At 33.8% G+C, this 21,539-nt stretch overlaps 1 protein-coding gene across 1 annotated transcript in view; it reads left to right on the forward strand.

Annotated features, from left to right (window-relative positions):
* Positions 1 to 21,069, forward strand: part of LOC123534462 (uncharacterized) — a 34,390-nt gene extending 13,321 nt beyond the window's left edge. Inside the window, exons 2-5 of the mRNA XM_045316727.2 lie at positions 17,757 to 17,825; positions 19,019 to 19,159; positions 19,430 to 19,784; positions 20,062 to 21,069. Coding sequence (XP_045172662.1) covers positions 17,757 to 17,825; positions 19,019 to 19,159; positions 19,430 to 19,784; positions 20,062 to 20,140 — 644 coding nt within the window. The 3' untranslated portion in view covers positions 20,141 to 21,069. The remainder of the gene's footprint in view (positions 1 to 17,756; positions 17,826 to 19,018; positions 19,160 to 19,429; positions 19,785 to 20,061) is intronic.
* The last annotated feature ends 470 nt before the right edge of the window (positions 21,070 to 21,539 follow it).

Genomic DNA, 21,539 nt, shown 5'->3' on the forward strand with positions numbered 1-21,539 from the left:
GGAAAACCAACATAGTGGGTTTGCGACCAGCATGGATCCAGACCAGCCTGCGCATCCGCGCAGTCTGGTCAGGCTCCATGCTGTTCGCTTTTAAAGCCTATTGGAATTGGAGAAACTGTTAGCGAACAGCATGGATCCTGACCAGACTGCGCGGATGCGCAGGCTGGTCTGGATCCATGCTGGTCGCAAAGCCACTATGTTTGTTTTCCCATGGCACGGCTCAAATATTATACAGCAACGTAATTAAGTGGAAAAAAAAACTCTTAATAGAATCTCGGTATGGGTGGATAGGTATAATGTAAGGGAGATGTAAAATGTACGTGTATTTGAAAACTTACAACAATTTAGGGTAGCATTAGGAAGCAAAAAATCTTTAATCAACTTTATTTAAATAACGTACCCCAGTGACTTGACCTTTGAAGTACCTAACTCCAACCTCAAAGGGTTTGTTTATTTCCAAGGCGGATCCCATGTTAGGTTTAATGATAATAGGGACGGTAGTTAAGGTGATACTTTGAAAGTGCAGTATTGCAAGATTGAAATACACAAGTTTTGTTTTCTTTAGGAATTTTTAAAAGAAATAAATTAAGGTAACGTAGCTACCGTCTACATTAGAAACAGAAATTGGTTTGTTTAAACTTTAATGGGGTCTTTAATTTACAGGTTTGTGTTTCCTTAATACCCTAAAGCAAATTTAAAGTCAAAACCTTTGTCAGTTATATTTGTTCAGTGCGGGAAAAGACTTTGAACAGAAGAACATAATGATGAAACGGTAAAATACTTCTAATACGTTTGTAGTACCTTTTGAGGATAGGTAGAGATATGGACATATAAAAGTTAAGAAACGGAAATTATATTTAAATACCGGAATGTAAGATAAACAGTAAAATGATTATAATATTTCACAGGTGTTCATAAAATATGAGAATTGAAGCGACAAATCGGGAGAGTTACCTATCACAATACTGTATAAAACTGTACAGCGTAATAATACAATTTTAACACTCATAGAAATGAAACTATACATTAATTTGCCCGATGGCATTCTATATATATACTTATCTTGATTTATTAATACGTTTCATTCTCCCAAGTGATAAAAAAATTAGTTGCGATGGAATATTGATTCATAAGTCAGTTCTTGATTCTATACTTTTTATAACTATTAAGATTGAATTTAACAAGAAGTGATTAATTGATCTATTATATATTGCTCCTGGCGTTAATCTAGAAACTATGAAACTGAACAAATTTCGTATCAAGTCACCTGGGATTTTCGCAAATGAAAACTAATGAGCATTCATTTTTGATACATCGATAATGCCGTCAATAACATATACCTGTTGCTTATAAAGATTTGTTTTATGAATTTAGAGTGCTGATGCCCTGCAAACTTAGTGTCTCCCTCTTGTCACTTGTCATTACAATATTTGACAACTTTGTGGTTTTGTCTACAAATGGTTTTAAATCTGGTATAAATTAAACAAAAAGATGTTCAATCAATTCTTTATTAGTCTTAGGTACTTATAGCACCCCAGTCGTCATTCCCTTGCCTTACTTACTCATCAAATGATTGACACTGCTTTTTGTTTCGAAAGAAACAGCAAAAACAACGAACAACATCTGAAGGAAAAAGTCTCAGCTTGCCAACGCATTTGAAATTGCCCGCACAGAAACCAAGGTAAAAATATCCATTGGATTCTAAGGCTTCGGTCCTCTTTGTTTTTTTTTAACTCCTATCTTAATACCGACCCGTTTAGACGGACCGGAATGAGTGCAATCTGTAGAAAAGAGGGAATGTCAGTCTAATAGTACAGGTTCGAGTCTCACACATGGCATAACTATTTCAATTCTTTTAAAACAAGTTAATGTCCTTGCACGTATCAGCGTGTAAGCGGTGTTAGATACTTCACGCAAAAAAAATATGTTAGTTTTGAATTTCAAAGATCACTTAATTTATCACATCTTATATATATGAATTTAACGCGCAACAATGTAAGTAATAGCTAGCACGTTTTGATTCAAGGAAATAAATGAAAATATTACAAATTTAACGAATGTAAAACGTACCAGTTTGGGTATTAAAGAATTTATGCCTTCCCCTTTAAAGGAATTTAAACATAATTTCATAGACATTTTAATAATGCCAAACAGTTTCATAAGGTATAGGATAAATGAAAGAGGTATTCATTAATTTTTGTTTCGATTTTTGACATCATCTAATCTAAATGTCAAAGGTTTCAACATAAACTAATAAGGTAAAGCTGAGAGCATTGAGTTGGCTGTCAGTTGACGGTTTGACGGTTGAATATTCAACTGACTTCTGAACACAGTTGTTCGAAACTTTAACAGGGGATTAAGCTAACATTCAATTAACTTTTAGGGTTATATCTTGGCATTTTAGAAGACTTAGAAAAACAGATGTATGAGTTAACTTATGAACCCTAAAAGGTCTTTACAGTAAAATCAGAACATCATACTAGTGTTTCCCACCAAGGCTAATATTTTGAAACAAAATTCAACTGACGACTAGAAGGTTACTACATGTAGTAATGTATAAAACTTTTTAAGGGGCCATTACTTTCTAAATATGCACTGCCAAGGGTCCTTAATTCAATATAGTATGGAGGCAGGGGTAGACAATTGGGGTTACTACATGTAGTTATGTATGAAACTTTCAGTAGAATCTTGAACTGATTTCCAGAAGTAAGTTGAATATTCAACTGACAATTAGAAGTCGGTTGAATATTCAACTGACGACTGGCCACCAGAAGCGAGTTGAATATTTAACCGACGACTAGAAGAATTGACGACCAGAAGGCAGTTAAATATTCAACCGTCAACCATCAACTAGCGACCAACTTCATGCTGGTGGTAAAGTTACCCCAATTATTACACAGTAGTTTCACGAGGGCGGTGTACACGCACTTGTTGGACATTATTGACACGGACTATAAGAAATCAATCAGAGGTAAACGAAAATAAAAATAAAAAAAAAAACAAAAAAAAAAAACACAAGTTCACCATTCAAGACAAGAAATCAATCAATAACAGTGTATATCTACACCATTTTTCCCCCTCACAAAACAATTAAATCACTCTGAAGTATCACTGAATCAAGCTACTGCAGTATTCATTCAGCAGTTTTATAAAAATCACGAAATTTTTCAAACTTACAATTTTCTATTACTTTGTAAGCATTGCTTTTTTTTCAGACGGCGTGAACCCACAGTCAGCTTCGGATGTATAGTTTGTAATTTCAGATCAGTTTCTACTGTTCTGTATGTGATATATGTATCTATGATAAATGAGTCCGACAGTAAATGATAACAAAATAGTGTACTCTATAAATTTTTTGCAATGTATAATGCATACTTTTAGTAATCCCGTTTTGTACCAAAATCTGGGTAATTCTTTTCTTACACTTTTCTTCTCGCACACTTTATCTTTTAGTAGATTAGCATGGACCCCATAGGAAATAAGCTTTTAGCTTAATGGGTATCCATAGGTCTCTAGCTTTCTCTAAAGTGTACCATCTGGCTTAGTATGTCCAGTTTTATTAAAGGTATGCATTTTATCCTAGTCTTAATTATAGATTTGTTTTTTACTATGTATAGTAATTGGTTTTGTATGCTGTGATATTTTAGTTATTGCCTTGTGTTGTGATTGTGATACTGACCTTAAATGTCAATAAATAAATAAATACCAAGAGGATTGTAGATTGGAGTTCCACTGGGGTCTCGACCATACCTTCTCATATGACATAAGAACGGACTTTTCCAGGAACCGCACTCGAAAGTCGTTCTAGTAAGTTTGAAGCTTTCATCACAATTGAGCTAAAATAAATAAGTATAGACTAAAACTAAAGATTTACAGACAAAATGTTTGCCAATCCGAGGAGCTGATTAAAGTTATGTTCAAGAAACTATCCCTATTATTGTCTCTGAAAGAAATTCAGTCAATTCCTGCAAGCTCTTCGCGTGAAACAGGAATTTAAAATTAATTATCTACAGACATAGTGACTAAATGCTTGCAATCACAGAAACAAATTTGCTTAGGAGGAATGAAATTCAGTTTGAGCGCGATAATTGACTTCCCATCCGACAGAGTTTATGTTCAAAATTTCATATTTGTTTCAACTTCCTTCATTGTTAAATTGTGTCGTGTTATATATTTTATTGCCTGTCTATTGAACAGGACACAAAAGGTATGATTGAGCGAAAATGTTCGATAATGTAGATATTCTCTTCATAAAAAGAGGGTAACGTTTATTATTGGGAATATAATATTATAGACAAATCCTTCCGCATCTGACTTAGTTCACACTAAAAATGGCTTCGCTAAAAATATCTTGACAATCTGCTGCAATTTATATTTCAAATAGAAACATGCAGTGATAGCTAAAATTATTTCTCATGGTAATTTCACAATTGAATGGACACAACTGTGCGGTTTTCTTTTGATTTATGGACATTTTAAATTAAAATAAGGAACTATATTTCTGTCGGAAGGCGAATCGAAATTGAACATTGGCGGATCTTTTTCGCTGTTCTACATATTTATTGTAAAGTGCGATAGTTGATGTTTATACGGGTATTAACCACATTGGGAATTTTGGCAAATAATCCAAGAATCGCTAGCGCGATTCATGCATTTTCCAAAAAAAAAAAAAAGTTCAGAAGTCAAATATAGTTTATCGTTGGGGATATGTTGGACTTCGATCACAGTCATCAACAACTCCACGGGTTTCTGTAGACGTTAATACACAAAACCGTGTATTATCCCAATATTGTTGATAGGATCACATCCGCTATTGATTGTCAACAAAAACAAAAACGTGTTTCGCTATACCAGACGTGTTTATTTTCAAAACATTTATTCACAGAATATTTTTAAATGTCCAAAGCAAACATGTTAGCCCGTAAATAAATATAGGGATAATACACGTGTTTGTGTGTTTGTGTGAATTAACGTCTGCAGAAGACACAGGGTTGTTGGTGACCGAAACCGAAAGTTAATATACAAAAAAAAAACGTGTATTGTCACTATTCTTGCATTAAAGCATGATACGAGGAGTATCTGTATTGTTTTCATTGTGATGACTTTACGATTCCGGTAAAGCTACTGTTTTTGATATCCATAACCGGGGCGCAAGAATGAACAACACTATCAAAAGCATGTATTCAAGAATTTAAACGATCATTTTCATTTTTCTTTAACCGTATTTTGCATATTACTGAAAACTTTAGTAATGAGGGACACCATTTCAAGAATAATGATTTTACCTACGAAATATTTTGAGTACGAACGAGTTTGCCTGCTTCTAAGACTGATGTGAACTAAATAAGAATAACATTCCTACTGAGGCTTCCAAATATCTTTGACCAAAAAAAACTAAAAAGGAACAATCTCACGGCGAATACGTTATTACGCAAGCCGTTTAATGAGGTCATCATTCATAGGAAACATATCATTTACTGAGGTTACGAATGTGTTATAGATCTATATAGGACTAATTTCATCGTGGTTATTTTCAAGGCCGTATCGAATTCAAGTTCTAGCGTATATAGTAGCAGAAGTGTATGTATGATGGAACATCATCGTTTCGTCTTGTATTTCTTGCACTTTTCAGGAGTTACATTGCTTATTGTCCTTGACTACTCACGAACCCATTGTCAGGTTTACCAAGCCAACTGCCATTGTTGTTATCGCACATCCTTCATCACGTTATCCACAATAATTGTGGTCGTCCTTGACTATTCACAAACCCATTGTCAGGTAATCCACCATAACTATTAATGACATTGACTACTAACAAACCCTCTACCAAGCAATCCGCCAATCTTGTTGTTATCGTCCTTGAATATTAACGAACCTTTACGAAGCAGTCCGCCAATCTTGTTGTTACCGTCCTTGACTATTAACGAACCTTTACCAAGCAATCCGTCAATCTTGTGTTATCGTCCTTGACTACTAACGAAACCTTTACCAGCATCCACCATCTTGTTGCTATCGTCCTTGATACTAAGAACGTTTACAGCCCTCCGCCATCTTGTTGTTATCGTCCTTGACTATATTGAACCTTTACCAAGCCATCCGCCATTCTTATTGTTATCGTCCTTGACTACTATTGAACCTTTACCAACCATCCGCCATTCTTGTTGTTATCGTCCTTGACTACTATTGAACCTTTACCAGCCATCCGCCATTCTTGTTTTTATCGTCCTTGACTACTATTGAACCTTTACCAACCATCCGCCATCCTTGTTGTTATCGCCCTTGACTACTATTGAACCTTTACCAACCATCCGCCATTCTTGTTGTTATCGTCCTTGACTACTATTGAACCTTTACCAACCATCCGCCATTCTTGTTCTACAATTGACTACCCTAGTTTTTCATCCTTGTCTGCTATGAACCCTTTATCATCTGGCATACTGGTTATGGTCTTCTGGCATATTGAAATTCGCCATACTTGACATTATGGATGATAACAAAGAAAAGCCTATTGCTATATTACTAGTAATGCTACTACGTCATTCTTATATAGAAAATTAGTTAACGCTAAGTAGCCCCTTGACTATATTATATGATAATCTAGTTTTGATTTCTACTAAAATTTATCCGATATGTTTTAATTTCCCTATGACTTTATGTGTTTACACACAATACATGGTCTACTTTCTATCAAAATATTAACACTTCTTTTGCCTTATTTGTATTACTTAAAGACCAATGTCAAAATACAAATGTTAGCGGTCGTTGACCTTGCATGCTAAATACCTAAATGGCGGTTTATAGTCGGATTGAAATATTAATCCAAATAAAACTCAACTGAACTATAATAATTGCACAGTTGTTATTACAAAAGAAATAGGCCTTTTCTAATTCAAGACAAGAAAGCATTCCTTTTCATTCTGTTATTTATTAATCTGTTATTTGGTCAAACTGTGCCTTTTATTTGATATTGACACCAGAAAGGTGATTATTTTAGGCTACTTCAAAGGCATTTAACAGGGCGGGGTACAATAATCAGTTGAATTTTATTTAAATAATTGCATGTACTATAAGGAATGACACATCAGAAGGACAAATATTTGCAATCTAACTTGTTAAGGAAAGTGCAGTGCTATATAATCACTGTGTCACGTTTCGAACTGAGCCATCCAGTTCGACAGTAGTACGGATTTAGCCCGACGCAGCTTAGCAAAGCAATATTTATCAGACCATTCGACTTGTTAACGATTGTTTTGATGACGTGTTTGACTATAAAAAGCTGCATTCAAATATATAAATGAAATTTCTATGTAACCTGGAGACATTTATGATCCTCAAGAATTACGCTTCATCTGAGTGATTTGTTTTGGTAGGCCCCTGTTAAACACAAAATACTTTGTATTGTCTACATATGAATAATTCATTTGTGCTAATAACTTTAGGAATAATGAAAATACTGGGTAAATTTTAAGTACCTTTTGCAAAATAATAAACAATAATTAAAAGAGGTTGCAATCACACTTTTTTCCACATGCACCATTTGTATAGAGTTCCTCCTATTTAATGTGTCTCTCGGAACAGGTTATATGCATTTCTTAAATACAATAGGGACAACGATTAAAAAGGAATAGCTACGTTCCAAAACCAAAACGCATCCTCCCCAAACCAAAACTAACAGCAGTGTATGCAGGTATATGTAAACGATAGACATATACACATAAACGTACACAAAGTGGAACTAATAGAAAAACACGTTAAAGTTGACAGTGGGGTAAGGCCATGGAACGATCAGTGACTGAGGAACATAAACCGATTAATTGCACACGATCCTCATTCTTTATCCTTCGCCATGTTCCAAAGTTTCCCCGTAAGACGAATCCTTTAATGCACACTGGTACTTTGTTTTTTTTGTTCGTGCCTGATTCGTCAGGTCCCTTAATTTGTGTCTAGTTGCTCTACCTTTTGCAAAGTCTTTTAATATATACGTGTTTGGTTCTTTACGTTTTGCCTTTTGTTACCATTGCGTTTAATAAGGAGATAGCGGGGATAACTTTTGTATACATTGTCGTGGGACATTTGAACATACACTGTGGTAAGAGTCAAGTTTGGCTCGCACCGTAAACCGATTTTAAATGCCAAGTGGTGTTTTACCATTGACCGTTTCTTGATTTGATTATCGTTGTTGTCTAAGGTTTTTTACTTTGTCTATGTATTTTAAAGGTAACCGTCATGACGTCATATAAATGTTTGTATACAGTGTTTGTTTGCCTGAAGGAGTATTTTAATACGAAACGCGTTGCAAACTTGAGTTGTCTTCTATGTTAACCATATAAAGGTAACCGTCTATAATTTACAGATCCATATACTGCTTTAGGGTTTCATTTCGACGAAACGCGGTTTTGGAGCGCTATTATTACTACTGGAGCTTTGATCTTTCTTTGACAAGTTTTTGTGGTTCGTTTGTAGTTTTCTATTGCTCTTTCATGTTGCACTGGACTCTACTTATTGTTTGCTTTACCTACTTAAATAGTATGATCATCATTTGCGTAATAATAGCAGTTATATATAATGATTTATTATATGTTCTAAAAATAACTTAAATTTCATTGGCCGAAACCGTTCATCCATCTTTCAAATTATATTTTATGTTAAATGGTTAGTGGGTTTTCCCGATTAAACATGACTTTCTAAAAATAGAATGGAAGTTATTTATTGTTACTTTCAAGCAACACATATTTGTCATTTTTTCATAAACCTGAACCCATATAATAAAACAGTTATTGTCTCTTGAGCTATTGGATATGATATTGTATTCCCCTGTAGAGGTCAATATTGCCCTCTTTCGGTGAAAATCACATCATATCCAACGGCTCAAGAGTCAATAATTGTATATTGTTTTATGCTGATTTATGAAATATGAAGTTACTGTGTTCTATTGATGGAGTTTTATCCATATAACTCACTGCATATCATTCTCTATGAGGGATAAAGCTTTGGCGATCTACTTCTACGTTGTGTTTTATCGTAAATTCTAACACGATCCGCAGCAATTGCTATATAAACATATAGCGAAATCGCCTATACATGAATCTACGATAAAATATGGTTGGCTGTTACATTTCACCCCCCTATGATTGTAACATAAGAGATTCTACTTCAGTTCCATTACATACGAATTATTTCAGGGCCAAATGGTTGAAAACAGCATTTCAAAAAACATAAATATAATAAAAAGTCATACTGACCTATGTGTAGGTCCGTTAAACACGCTCTGATCTCTACGAGCGAATTCAGTTAGCTTAATTATGATTCAGCGGTGACGTCATAAATGTATGACATAAAGTATGACGTCATAATGATGTGACGTCATATAAAAGTTAATCTCGTCACTCGTAATACAGGGTCAACTCGCTTATTTTGATGATTCTGTTCATAATTAGTTTGCGAGCTGTTAGATTACAAAATTATATATACTTCTCAAAATTCTGATAAAAAATAAACAAATATATACGTTCCATTGGCTATGCAACACTTTCTAACCATAGGGGGTAAATTGTAACAGCATATGACCCGAATGACGTATTACGCTGAAAATGTAGTGCGAATTATTTGCGTTGTTAGAATCGAAATAATAAATATGTTCCAATAATTTTATCAATTAATAAAACATGGGCAGTCGTTTGGATGCGAATAATTAAATCACTCGTGCTGCGCACTCGTGATTTAATTATTACGCATCCAAACTCCTGCCCTATTTTATTAACTGATAAAATACAGGAACATATTTATTATTTCTTAAACGTCAGGAAAATCGCCGTCGCACTTCGTTCTTTATAGCACATTTCTCGATTCATATAACGTTATTTATACTTGTAATGTTATGCGTCTAATGATGAAATGAATTGGAAGTTTATGGCGTATGCGTTTTTGTAACGTCACAGGCGTATGACGGTATCATGCATCTGTTTCCCACGCTGAGTTTAAAATGCGCATGCATAAAAATAAAAAAATAATGTTTGTTGACAGACCAAAATCCTATATATCTAATTATAAATGTGTACACGTACAAAAATGTTAAAAGCACAACCCTATTTTCAGTGTGCAGTTAATTTAATGCAAATCGTTAATACTCTTGCATTTGTCCATCAAGAGAAAAATGGCTGTTATATCCGAAGGCAGTAATATCAGAAAAGAACACCCGTTATATTCATATAATTGACATTTCAACGTTTAAATATCTTACGTTGGCTGGCTCTGATTGCAATATTGTCTTAAAGAAGACTTTCGCCAACTTGTTTTGGTCTTACTGAACAATTACCTTCATCGTTATGTATTTGTGTTTTAATCTGAATTATGTAATTTACAGACGTATTTTGATCTAGATATGTTTTGTTCATACGTTATCTTCATTTAGTTTCGATAATACAAGTTTGAGGTAAGTTTAGAATGCGGTAAAGTCCAATTTCTAATAAATAGTCATGCTTGTGTGGGCTTTCATTATCTGAAACACATGGTCACCATGTTCAAAAGAATATATTTTCAGAAATTAGAACTTTGCAAAACCATACAACAAAAACAAAGTTAGATAATCATTCGCTAAAGACCATGTTTAAGTCAATGAATTACAAGGGTGAAATACAAAATAACAGTTCTTGAAATAGATGTCCTCAATGTTTAATGTCAGAAAAGAAAGACATTTCGCAGTCATTTGTGGGTTTGATAAGCCGGTGTGAGAAGTTCAACAAATACGTAACAGTAACATGTTTGACTTTTGGGAAAAATACTTACAATTCCTAATGCATTCGACATGAGTATATATTGGTTGAAATGAGTGCGTATTAGATAAGAGAATGACGTCGCCTAATAAAATGTGACGTGGCCCGCCTCCATGTTACTATCGTTATACAAATATTGTTATTTCTTTATACTTACGTAGGGATAACGCATGTTTTTTCGTGTTATAACATCTGCAGAATCCCAAGGGATTGGTTGGTACCCGAGCCCGTTAGGGCGAGGGTACCAATGTATCCCGAGGGATTCTGCAAATGTTATAACACGAAATGAACATGTGCTAACGAGCATAAAACGCGTAAAAACTGATAAATTGATACAATGACACTAAACGTCATTAATTTTCCACGAAATGCGTGGGAATGTCTTAGTTGTTTTTTACGTTGACGTCATTTCGTTTTGAATTATCAGTTTTGGGGCCGAATGACGTTTACGCTTTGCCACGGAACGCGCATATATAAAAAGGTGTTATAACAGCACGTGAGCGCGAGAATCTCTCTGTTAAGGTAGTTCTGCACGTTTGATAAACCAGAAGTTATGACGTAACGTTATTTATCCGGAAAACGTAGAATAAAGTCTGGATTCGGCTTACGGAAATGAAAATCATTTTATGAATTAATCGCAGCCTGTTAGTAAATTTATTACAATGGCACTGTTACTATATTTCTAAAGTCAAAATATGATATTAAAACATATGACAAATTAAATAATCTGAAATAATGTCTTAAAATTAGCGTGAAATGTGCGGTTCACTTTAATCATGGTCAAATATCTCAAAAATAAGCACACGGACCTATACATTTTATTTCATCAAATTATAGGTCATGTCTTGATTTATAACTGTGAGAAGTTTCATCAAAATCTACATTGTAGAAAATTTATATTTGCGAAAATTTTATGAAAGTTATGATTTTCCAATAGGCTCCCATTATGAAAAATTGCGTGAGGTCCAATTTTTTCAAATCAGTCTAGCAAAAAATCAAGCACACGACCCTATCGTTTTTATTTGCTGAATTTTGTAGGTATATTCTGAAGTTTTGAAAAATCAGAGTTTAATCAAATTCTACATTGTAGAAAAAATTTCAATCCGAACGTGCAGAACTACCTTAACACACGTTTTCTTTCCTGTTAAAACACCCCCGAAAAGTGACAAGAACAGCAGTTTTATGCTAGAATGTATGAATTAACGACACGTTTCGGAAAGTATTAACGTCGCATAAGTGAAATTAAAATTTCGAACGCGTGATTTTGTCGATTTTTGATTTGCAAACGATTTCCGAGATCACCTCTCGTGTATAACATGACAACAATCTAACATCTGAGGAACGATAATTCTTTATCCGGAGATACGTTAGAGAGTAGCAGAGATACGGTTCTTTGCCTCGTGGACATGTAAATTTTCTTAGACATAAAAAAATATTAGTCTTTATTATAAGGTCTATCACGGATGAAATTTTCTTTAAGATAATAACACCATTGTTCTATAAATTAGCCACTTGTTCATTATAGGTAAAGTTGTGTCAACGTGTTTATTTGATTATATCTTAGACCACAAGAATCATTCTTCTAAAGTAGTAACTTTTTTTCATAGCCTGAGAAGGAGTTGGTAATTTATAAAACACACCCAATATATCTATATTAAACACACCTGTTACTTGGTGCTTATTAATCAGTTAACGGCGCTGACTAAGTCTCTGATATCATAAGAAGCCAGTGTTATTTTTCCGTATTGATGTATTGCTTCCGTTTGAGGAAACCACCCGGGTCGTTGGTTCTACCCTGGTTGCCACCCATGCCTGAAATAATGCACAGAGGGGTAAATTGAGATAAAAAGACAATACTCTGTTGTGCTATTTATCATCGTACTTATATAACCTGCCCGCAACAAAATAGTTCTTTATCTTATTTCTAAAACTTGATTTCTAAAGCAAATATAAATAAATTCCAATTGTACGAATTTGAATATTCATTCAATATATTAAAGAATGGAGACAGGCAGAACTGAAGAAAAGTTTTACCAGTTGTAATTAAATTTAGAAATGAGTCATATAACATTAAAACTGGACACTATAGAAAATGGAACTGATCGTCAATATGGGCGGGGCCATCTTTATTATCGGGTTTTTGACGTCATTACACGAGTTTTATCGGGCAGTTTTCAAAGCAGTCGCATGATAGATATACCATTTACTGCAATGAAAAGATTCGCTCAGTCATAGTGAGTCGATCTGCTACTGTTACGCTCGATTGCATTTAAGCTTTTTTATGATCTTCCAAGATTTTCAGAAGCTGAAGAGCTCTAAAGTTCAACCAGTCATTCAGTTTAATGAAAACGTTCAAGTTGACACCAATTTCCTATCATACAATCGTGCATTCAAATTACAGTTCACGGAGTAAAATAAGACTCTCTGAAATTTATAGAACACGTAAAATTGTACATACGTGTTCCCAGCTTTCAATTGTCTTTTGAATAGAAAACCCAGCTTTGGAAACTCTACCAGGAATCAAATTGCTTGTGAAGACAAAATGTGTGTTCGTGTCTGCGAATTATCTGTGATTTTAGTTTTTCCTGTTTTAATTTCATTGAACAAATATTAATTTCCGATCGATCGGCGCCGCGAATTTTTCTCGCGTGCGAACAGATTCATTATTTCCAATTTACAGATTCTAAGGAAGACTCCAAAACTGAGCAAACATGCTTTTTCTTCCGAAAACAAAATGCGACAGCAGGTTAAGAAGTACATTCCATGAATTTCAGTAGTATTATATTTCTTTTTTATTTTAATATTTATCATTATTAGACTTTTATGATACAGTGTTTTGTATCTTTGGCTGGACGCAAAAAGATAATATTAAGAGACGTTTGCTGATGTCATCAGGCGGCGACCAGCAAAGTAAGCATTTGCGCCCAAACTTGCACAGGTCCAATGCTGATATGCGAGGGTTGATCAAGAAGTTCAATAATAGTGCCAAGATTTAAGCAATATGTGTACACTTCAATAAGATAGAATAATTACTGAAGTTTAAAGTCAACTGTTCTGTCAAAATATACCTTTTAATTCCTTGGAAAAAAATAAGGCATATTTTCATATTTTTGTCAGTAAAAGGTTTCAGAAAAAGAAATCTCCGTAAAACACGTGCATGTGTTTCTAAGGATGTTGCAAAATAACCTTTTTTTTTAAATCTGTTTCAGATCTGTGAAAGACCTGTCTTACAGAATGTGTCTTATATTTGTTTTTGTCGTATTTCTGAGGTTGATCATTTTCATTTTATTTACGCTGTTTTTATCAATATTGGTCTTTGTGTATAGTTTCCCTTGTGACCGGTGTCGAGTAGTGTAAGTTAATTGCTGTTTCTTCGTCGCAACAAACAAAATGGCAACATCCCAAGCTAACATCATGATTGATTCTTCTTACGACTCTTGATAATTATTCTACCTTTAATATACATTAAAATGAAACAAATACTATCATGGCACGGTGTCCGATCCTTCCCTATTTAGACTGAAGACTTTTAATTGTATCAGACAAGTCACTGGATCTGAATAGAGGGTGAAACACAAGAAACACGCAACTTTATTTGATATAACGTTTACGAACTCCGAGATTTCCTACATAAAGGTCAAAAAGCATTGTTGTTATTTCTGAAATACTTCAAACATCTAATTATAAACGAAGAAAAGAAAGCTTATATACTTAAAATCAAAGCACTTGTACTGCGATTATTTTAGATATTCCAGCTTCAAGGCCGCTTCGTGATGAAAACTGACACTTGAAAAGTTCATTTTTTAAATCAAATGGAAGGTTAATAGAAATTAAAATAATCCGGGAAGTTATTAAAGGGACATGCCTCCAGATATACGTCAAAGTTTCATTAAAAAAAAAAGAACAGATGATTATTGATATGAGATACATAAAAATGATGAACCAGTATCATTTATGTCAATATAAAATACAGCCGACTTCCTTCTATTAGGCATCAAATTTCAATATCATGACTACATATCTTATTTAACCAAGGAGTGTTTTCATAGACAGATAAATTCTATTTACACAGAATATCTTTTATTATAAAAGCATCATTTTTTCTTAATAACAAAATATTGACAAAAATCTGAAGGCGTGCAGCTTTAAAGGCAAACACATGGTATCGAAAGCTTTGCATTCTCTTAGGCAGTTACGCAAGGTTAAGGTCTAATTCAGGCAGCAGTCAATAAATCATATAATTTCAAACTAAGCCGTAGATTACAATAGAAAGTTTTTTTGAATAAAGAGTACAGACACATTCCTTCCTTACCGTGTTGCTTAATTTATGTTTTCTTCACTTTGCCTGTATATTTTGCTTTGTCGAGTATTTTGTGTGATATATTTATAGTGTATACATCCATACATACAGTAGGTTTCGCCTTGAGGGGCCTGAGCCCTTTGAGCATTGCTTATCCTTTTGGATATTTTCCTTGTTTCCAATTTTATCGAAATGTTGAAGATGTTGAAGAAGAGTGATTCATGAACCAGATCGATTTTTTGTTTTTTATTTTTCGATTAGATCCTTTAGATAAATTGACCAATCAGAATGAAGCAGAATAAACTTGGTAAATAACCTAGCAACCTTTAATCTGTCTATAAAATCTTTAAATCTTTTGACGCTTCGGGATTTGGAATTCCACCTCAGATCCAATGTTAACCTTTCCATGTAAAAAAATGTTAAGATAATATCTCAACTGAATAAAATGTCTAGCACTTTTAGGAGGCATTCTACTTTTTTTCATTTCCCCCAACATAATTATAACATGTCTAAAAAAGCCATTTACACCTCTAGATAGCAATCTTAAACTTTACGCGAGAAAACCGTGAAATATCACCGGTAAGTGTTGGATTCCGCTGAGAATATATTAACCATATTCTAATGTGCCTGACCATTGAATCCATTTATGGTGACAAATCTAAGCAAAACTTATCTATCGCTATTCCTTTTAGATTTCTGTTTGTCCAGCATCTGTTTCTTAACAAATTGTCGATTTAGTTGCTTATGTTAATTTTAAAATGCATATTCTAGCGTATGGTATGGTCGTGTTTGAAACATAATTGAAAATAATAATCATAGGCCTATAGTTATTTTATGTTAAGCTTTTAGCTGCTTTGATTTTTCCCCGATTCGTCGGGTCCCTTTATGTGTTTGTTGTTGCTCTACAGTTTGCAAAGGCACTTTATATATGCGTGTATGTTTGTTTAAGTTTTGCCTTTTATTAACATTGCCTTTAATACGGAGATAGCGGAGATAACTTTTGTATACAGTGAAACATTTGCCCGCGCTGTTAATAAAGTCATCAAAGAAACACTGCGATAATAGAATCCAAATCTCTTAAATACACTAAAATTTTACACACGAAACATTTTGCCCGCGCTGTCAAGAAAACCAGCAACGAAACTCTGCTATAACAGAATCAAAATCTCTCCTACGAACGGGAAACAAACATGACTTGTCTGTTGTCCGAGATTACAATGAGAAGTTACGTTCCTTTCTATTCTTTTAAGCATCACTGATTCTACAAGATGTATTTCATAGACACCACGTAACAGCATAGATAATTTGTCTATAACTTCGAAAATTGCGAGTAGTTTTGAACGTGCACATATAGCATGTCTGACATAACAGTGGTTCTTTTAAATGTCCCATTCCACAGCATAAATTTTGATTTTCTGAAATGCCACAATCTCAAGTTTCAGGAAATGCAAATGTTTGTTTTCGTTAATATTTTATTCACACATGATGATAGTGGTTGCATTATAGACTAAAATCGCCATGAACAGACATTAAATGTACTCATACTGGGTTGTTTTTTTTAAAACATATTGTGCCCAGATTAGACAAAAAAGGCAAAAACTAAAGCTATTTATTTCCTTCCTATACTGGTACAATATTGATGATGAGAAACACAAAAATGCAAAAGCCAAAAATGCCAAAAAGATTTCTGTCTTGCCTTTAAATAACAGCTATCAATTCTTCATTGTACACGCATATACTTAAAGCTGCATATCCATATATGACTTCGAATAAATTTTCCGTACAAAGTCAACATGTCTTGGGAAACAAAGAGAAATAGTGGGATTTTAAATAATTATATAATTGAACTTTTCGCAAATAAATACATTTTCATGTTAATATGCTGGTATTATGATCAAATTGATATTGAAAACACAGTTGCAGTAATAATATCAAATATATAAATAATACCAATATTTGTAATATTCTGAGAATACGAGCTTATTTCTTTCTCATTTACGTACAGTTTTAGCATAATTTGTATAGTGCGGTATTACCATTGGTAAATTTCAAGATTGGACTCAGATTGAAGCTTTATCATTGGTCAGTATCAAGTTAGACTCAGATTGCAGGTTTGTCATTGGTCAATTTCAAGATCTGACTCAGATTGCAGCTTTGTCATTGGTAAATTCACTGTTTCCAGCCTTCTTTGTTTAATAGGAAAATGAATCGGATCGTGTTAGAATTCAAGTTAGACTCAGATTACAGTTTTATCATTGGTCAATTTCAAGATTGAACTCAGCCTGTAACTTTGCCATGGTCAGTTTAAAGTTTGGACTCAGATTCTAGCTCGGTCATTTGTCAATTTCAAGACTGGAATCATCGTAAAGTGATTGAAATTTGAGATTGTCATTGCATTTTATGAAATGTTTTCCACCCGGAAGCCATGGGCTGACCGGAAATTATTGGAGAAGTCGATATTAAATCAAATACAAAAAAAAAGTTATAAACGATATTTCAATGTGGAAAATATAATAAAAATCTGGTAATTAATACACCATGCATTAACATAATAGATTTTATTACCTTTGGCTCATATCTGTAGTCTACACAGTCACTCTGAAGTCAAACTGTGTCTCGACCTCTGACATTATATCAAAAGAGCTGAAGCTATTTTTTGTAAGAACTTTTTGTCTATATTACAGGGAGAGAATGCATGCAACAGAACTCAAGTTTAGCTCAAAATTGGCGCTCAACACTTCGTTTTATTAAGGGTGAGTACACGGTACCAAGTATATTTCCAAAGTAAAATATACAATAAGAAGGAACAATTCTATATAAATGAAATCTAGCCGATGTCATAGTTAAGGAGTAGTAGAAAACACAGTCCAAGTTCAGACGAATATCTTTCGGTTGTATTGAGTATCTAGAAATACTGACGTATCCGGTAACTTTGTAAATAAACGGATGTTGAAGGTTATAGGGATGTCAATATGTTTCTTTTTTGAAGTACCTCTGAATAGTTATAGTTGAAGTACCTCTGGATAGTTATAGTTGATTTACAAATAAAATGTTTTAGAAATATATTTTATTAAGAGTATGTCAGAGTGTGTTGTATTTAGCACCTTTGTTTATGTTTCAGATTTCGTACCAAAGCTACAATTATTTTTACAACTATTAAATAAGTTTGACTGGATTGTGTAGCACTAATAGAAAGATATTAATCTTTATACTTAGTCAAAGACACCTTATACAGTTCCGTCAGTCAGTATAGTAGTCGTGGTCGGTAGTCCAAAACAGTAGTTATGATTATGGAATTAGACACTATAAATCTTGACAAATATATGATCCATTGGTTTATGTCATATCTAAGTGATATGCAGCAGCTTTTTGATGTATCAGGCCTATATTTTACACCCTGTAATATAACAAGTGGTGTTCCTCAAGGCTCTATCCTTTGTCCGCTTTTTTTTTTTTTTAAATATATAGATGGTATTCATTCCAACAGTGGTTAAAATGAATTGTTGTTATATGCTGATGACTCTGCCATTCTTGTTTCTAGTAAGAACAGGTTAAAAACAGAAAATGAGTTGACAGAGATCTCCAATCGATCAATCCGTGTTTAGTGGATACCAAATTTTGTTTGCACTTAGGTAAAATAGAGTCTATACTTTCGGATCAGAATCAAAACTGAGTTCAAATTCCTCTTTAAACATAGTATGTAATGGCACTGATAGTCAATCAACATATTCTGTCAAACACCTTGGATCTGCATTAGATAAAACTTTTCTGGATAATCTATTGCATTCTCATTCTATGCTGACGGGGATAACTTAATCAAAATACACTAGACGCTAACTTTGAATTGTTTGTAAGTAAATTCAGTGCTACCCGGGCATTTCTGAACATACTGGTTTTGTGCCAATTTTATATATCTAGACTTAAGTAAGTTTTCTTTCGTCTGCAGACATTCACTACCAGAAGATAATGCGTCGTTCAGATGTACTGAAGATACTGTTTGTATGTGTGTGCGTATGTCACGTATGTCCTGCTCATCCGTGTGGGAATAATCCCCTTTTGTTGGTGGATAATTTTGCAAAACTGAAAGGTAAATACTTTCATGTGATGTTGTACTTATATAATGTAAATATTCATATCATTATTTAAAGAAACAAGATCCGAAGTCCAAAATGTATAGTCATGTCCACATAATCTCATTGTTCGTTGAATAAAATTGCTTTGTTGTCATCGAGATCTGACCATTTTATATATGTATTATATATAAATGTTGCGATTTTTTCGACTTGTCATATGTATACTTAAGTAATTAATTTTATTTCATTCAGTTATAAAAAGTATACCTATGATTTGTTTTTAGGATATCCTCAAGATCATGTGTTGTCTTTTATGAAAGACAGGGCACCAAATGACTACGGGAAGCTCATGTCGGAACTCCGGGAGTATTTGGAATGTACGCAAATGGTGAATACGGGTTACTTCAAACGCTCTGGTGACTCCCAAGAGGATTTTCATTCAATACCATCCAGCCAAATAGATAACGTCGATAAACAATTTATGAGGAAGTATGGTGAAACTGTGAGACAGCTCTTTGCTTCAAGACAACACAGTCGTGATTTGAGCAGAAACGATTTTAATTTGATGCCTGAGATCAATTCGGAAAGCTTCGACAATCCGCTGGTCAACCGAGACGATCGTCCGTTTATAATCAAACGGTAAAGGAACATAATTATGCAAATATCTATTGTGTGTATAGATTACAATGGCATTTGGAATAATAATACAGGAGTTAAAAGACACCTCACAAACTCTTTCCAACACATGCAACATGTATTTGACATTTATCAGATAGAAAATTTCTTTTACTAATTATTAAGGATCACCTGTCAGTTTAGCAGATTGGTATAGATCTAGATACATTTTCTTGAGTGACCTGTGGAGGTTTCACTTCTTCTATCTTATTCAAAAGTTCTTCTTTGTTTTCGTTTTCAGGCTTCTACAGAGAAAGTTTTCTACTTCAGCTCTTGACAGAAACCGAAGACTGCAAGCAGACGATTTCATAGATCTATGACGTCATGAACTCATGTGACTTTTCAAGCAGACGAGAAACAATCACATTCCCTCAATATTGAATAATGCGAATTAAATATGTTTGGTTTTTTTTTTTTAGAAACTTGTCTAAATATTTACCTACTGTTGTTAAAAATATCTGTTAAATAAAGTATTTTCTTTAGCTAAATGTTGGGCGTACTTAAAATAGAATTAAGACATAATAAATACCAAAATTAGGCTTATCGTAGAATAATCCGAGTTTGAAGTTCTTATGCGTATAAATATATCATGAAGACCGAATGCCTGAGTGATATATTTCTACGCATAAGAACAACAAACGATATTTCATCAAAATATTCTTTCATTTGAACACCAATATGAACCGCGTATATAGTCAAACAACCAGTAAGCAATTGACTGTATTTTTAACCAATGCAAATTTAAGCAATGAAAATATTCAATGTACAATTCTATGATGACTGATTCTGTCTTCTGTGCAGTCTGATCATGATCTGCACTGTTCGCCATTCAGTCAGTATCTTTTGGTAAGCACCCCTTTTATTAGTTAATGGTATTATTCAAATTGAAAGATGAGCCAGTTCATTATAGAAATTTAGCAGGGTAAGGGTTATGCAAATGTCAAATAGTGCAAATAAATAGCGGAAGATACGCGTACTCGTAACATGATGTTTATACCTTTAAATCAATTACACATGTACATTAAACTGAAATTAGCAACCGTATGCATTTTGTTTCGCTATATTCTTGGTATATCAGTTTGGGAACGAAGTGGATTTTCTTTTATATGAGTAGCCTTATGATATAAGAAAACCTTTATTAGTTACATTATATAATTATTACATAATAAATATTTGAAGATACGTGAAAATATTTGTGTGTCTAGTGTTCATTGTAGAAGCTAGAATATTTTGATTAACAATTTCTAAAATGTTTACAAATGAATGTTCTTTGTGTTGTCCTGACAACTGACGTTCAAATACGCCCTTGAACCATAAGGATACATTAGTTCCTACTCCCCCCCCCCCCCCCCCCACCACAACCAACAACAACAACAAAAAATGAGATTTGTGTATTCAAACCGTCGCCAAATATTAAGAGGGTCTATTATGTCATATAAGTGATTACCTACGCGCAAACTGTAATCGCATAAAGGACATAAAATATATTAGCCATGCACGACGACGTCAGAAATGCTTTCACGGCGCATTTGACGTCACGGCTCAACACTCTCTGTTGCCAGCGTAAAAACTATGGAACTATGAAAAATAGTACCGACTTCTATTTCAGATTATCATAATAGAAAGCTACAAATTTATAATTGTCATTAAACCAGGATTTGTTCTGATATAGGGCTCCAATATTTCTTACATATATACTGCATGAGGTCCAATAAATGA

Source organism: Mercenaria mercenaria, chromosome 12 (assembly GCF_021730395.1).
Source record: "Mercenaria mercenaria strain notata chromosome 12, MADL_Memer_1, whole genome shotgun sequence".
In the NCBI taxonomy this organism is placed as follows: Eukaryota; Metazoa; Mollusca; class Bivalvia; order Venerida; family Veneridae; genus Mercenaria; species Mercenaria mercenaria.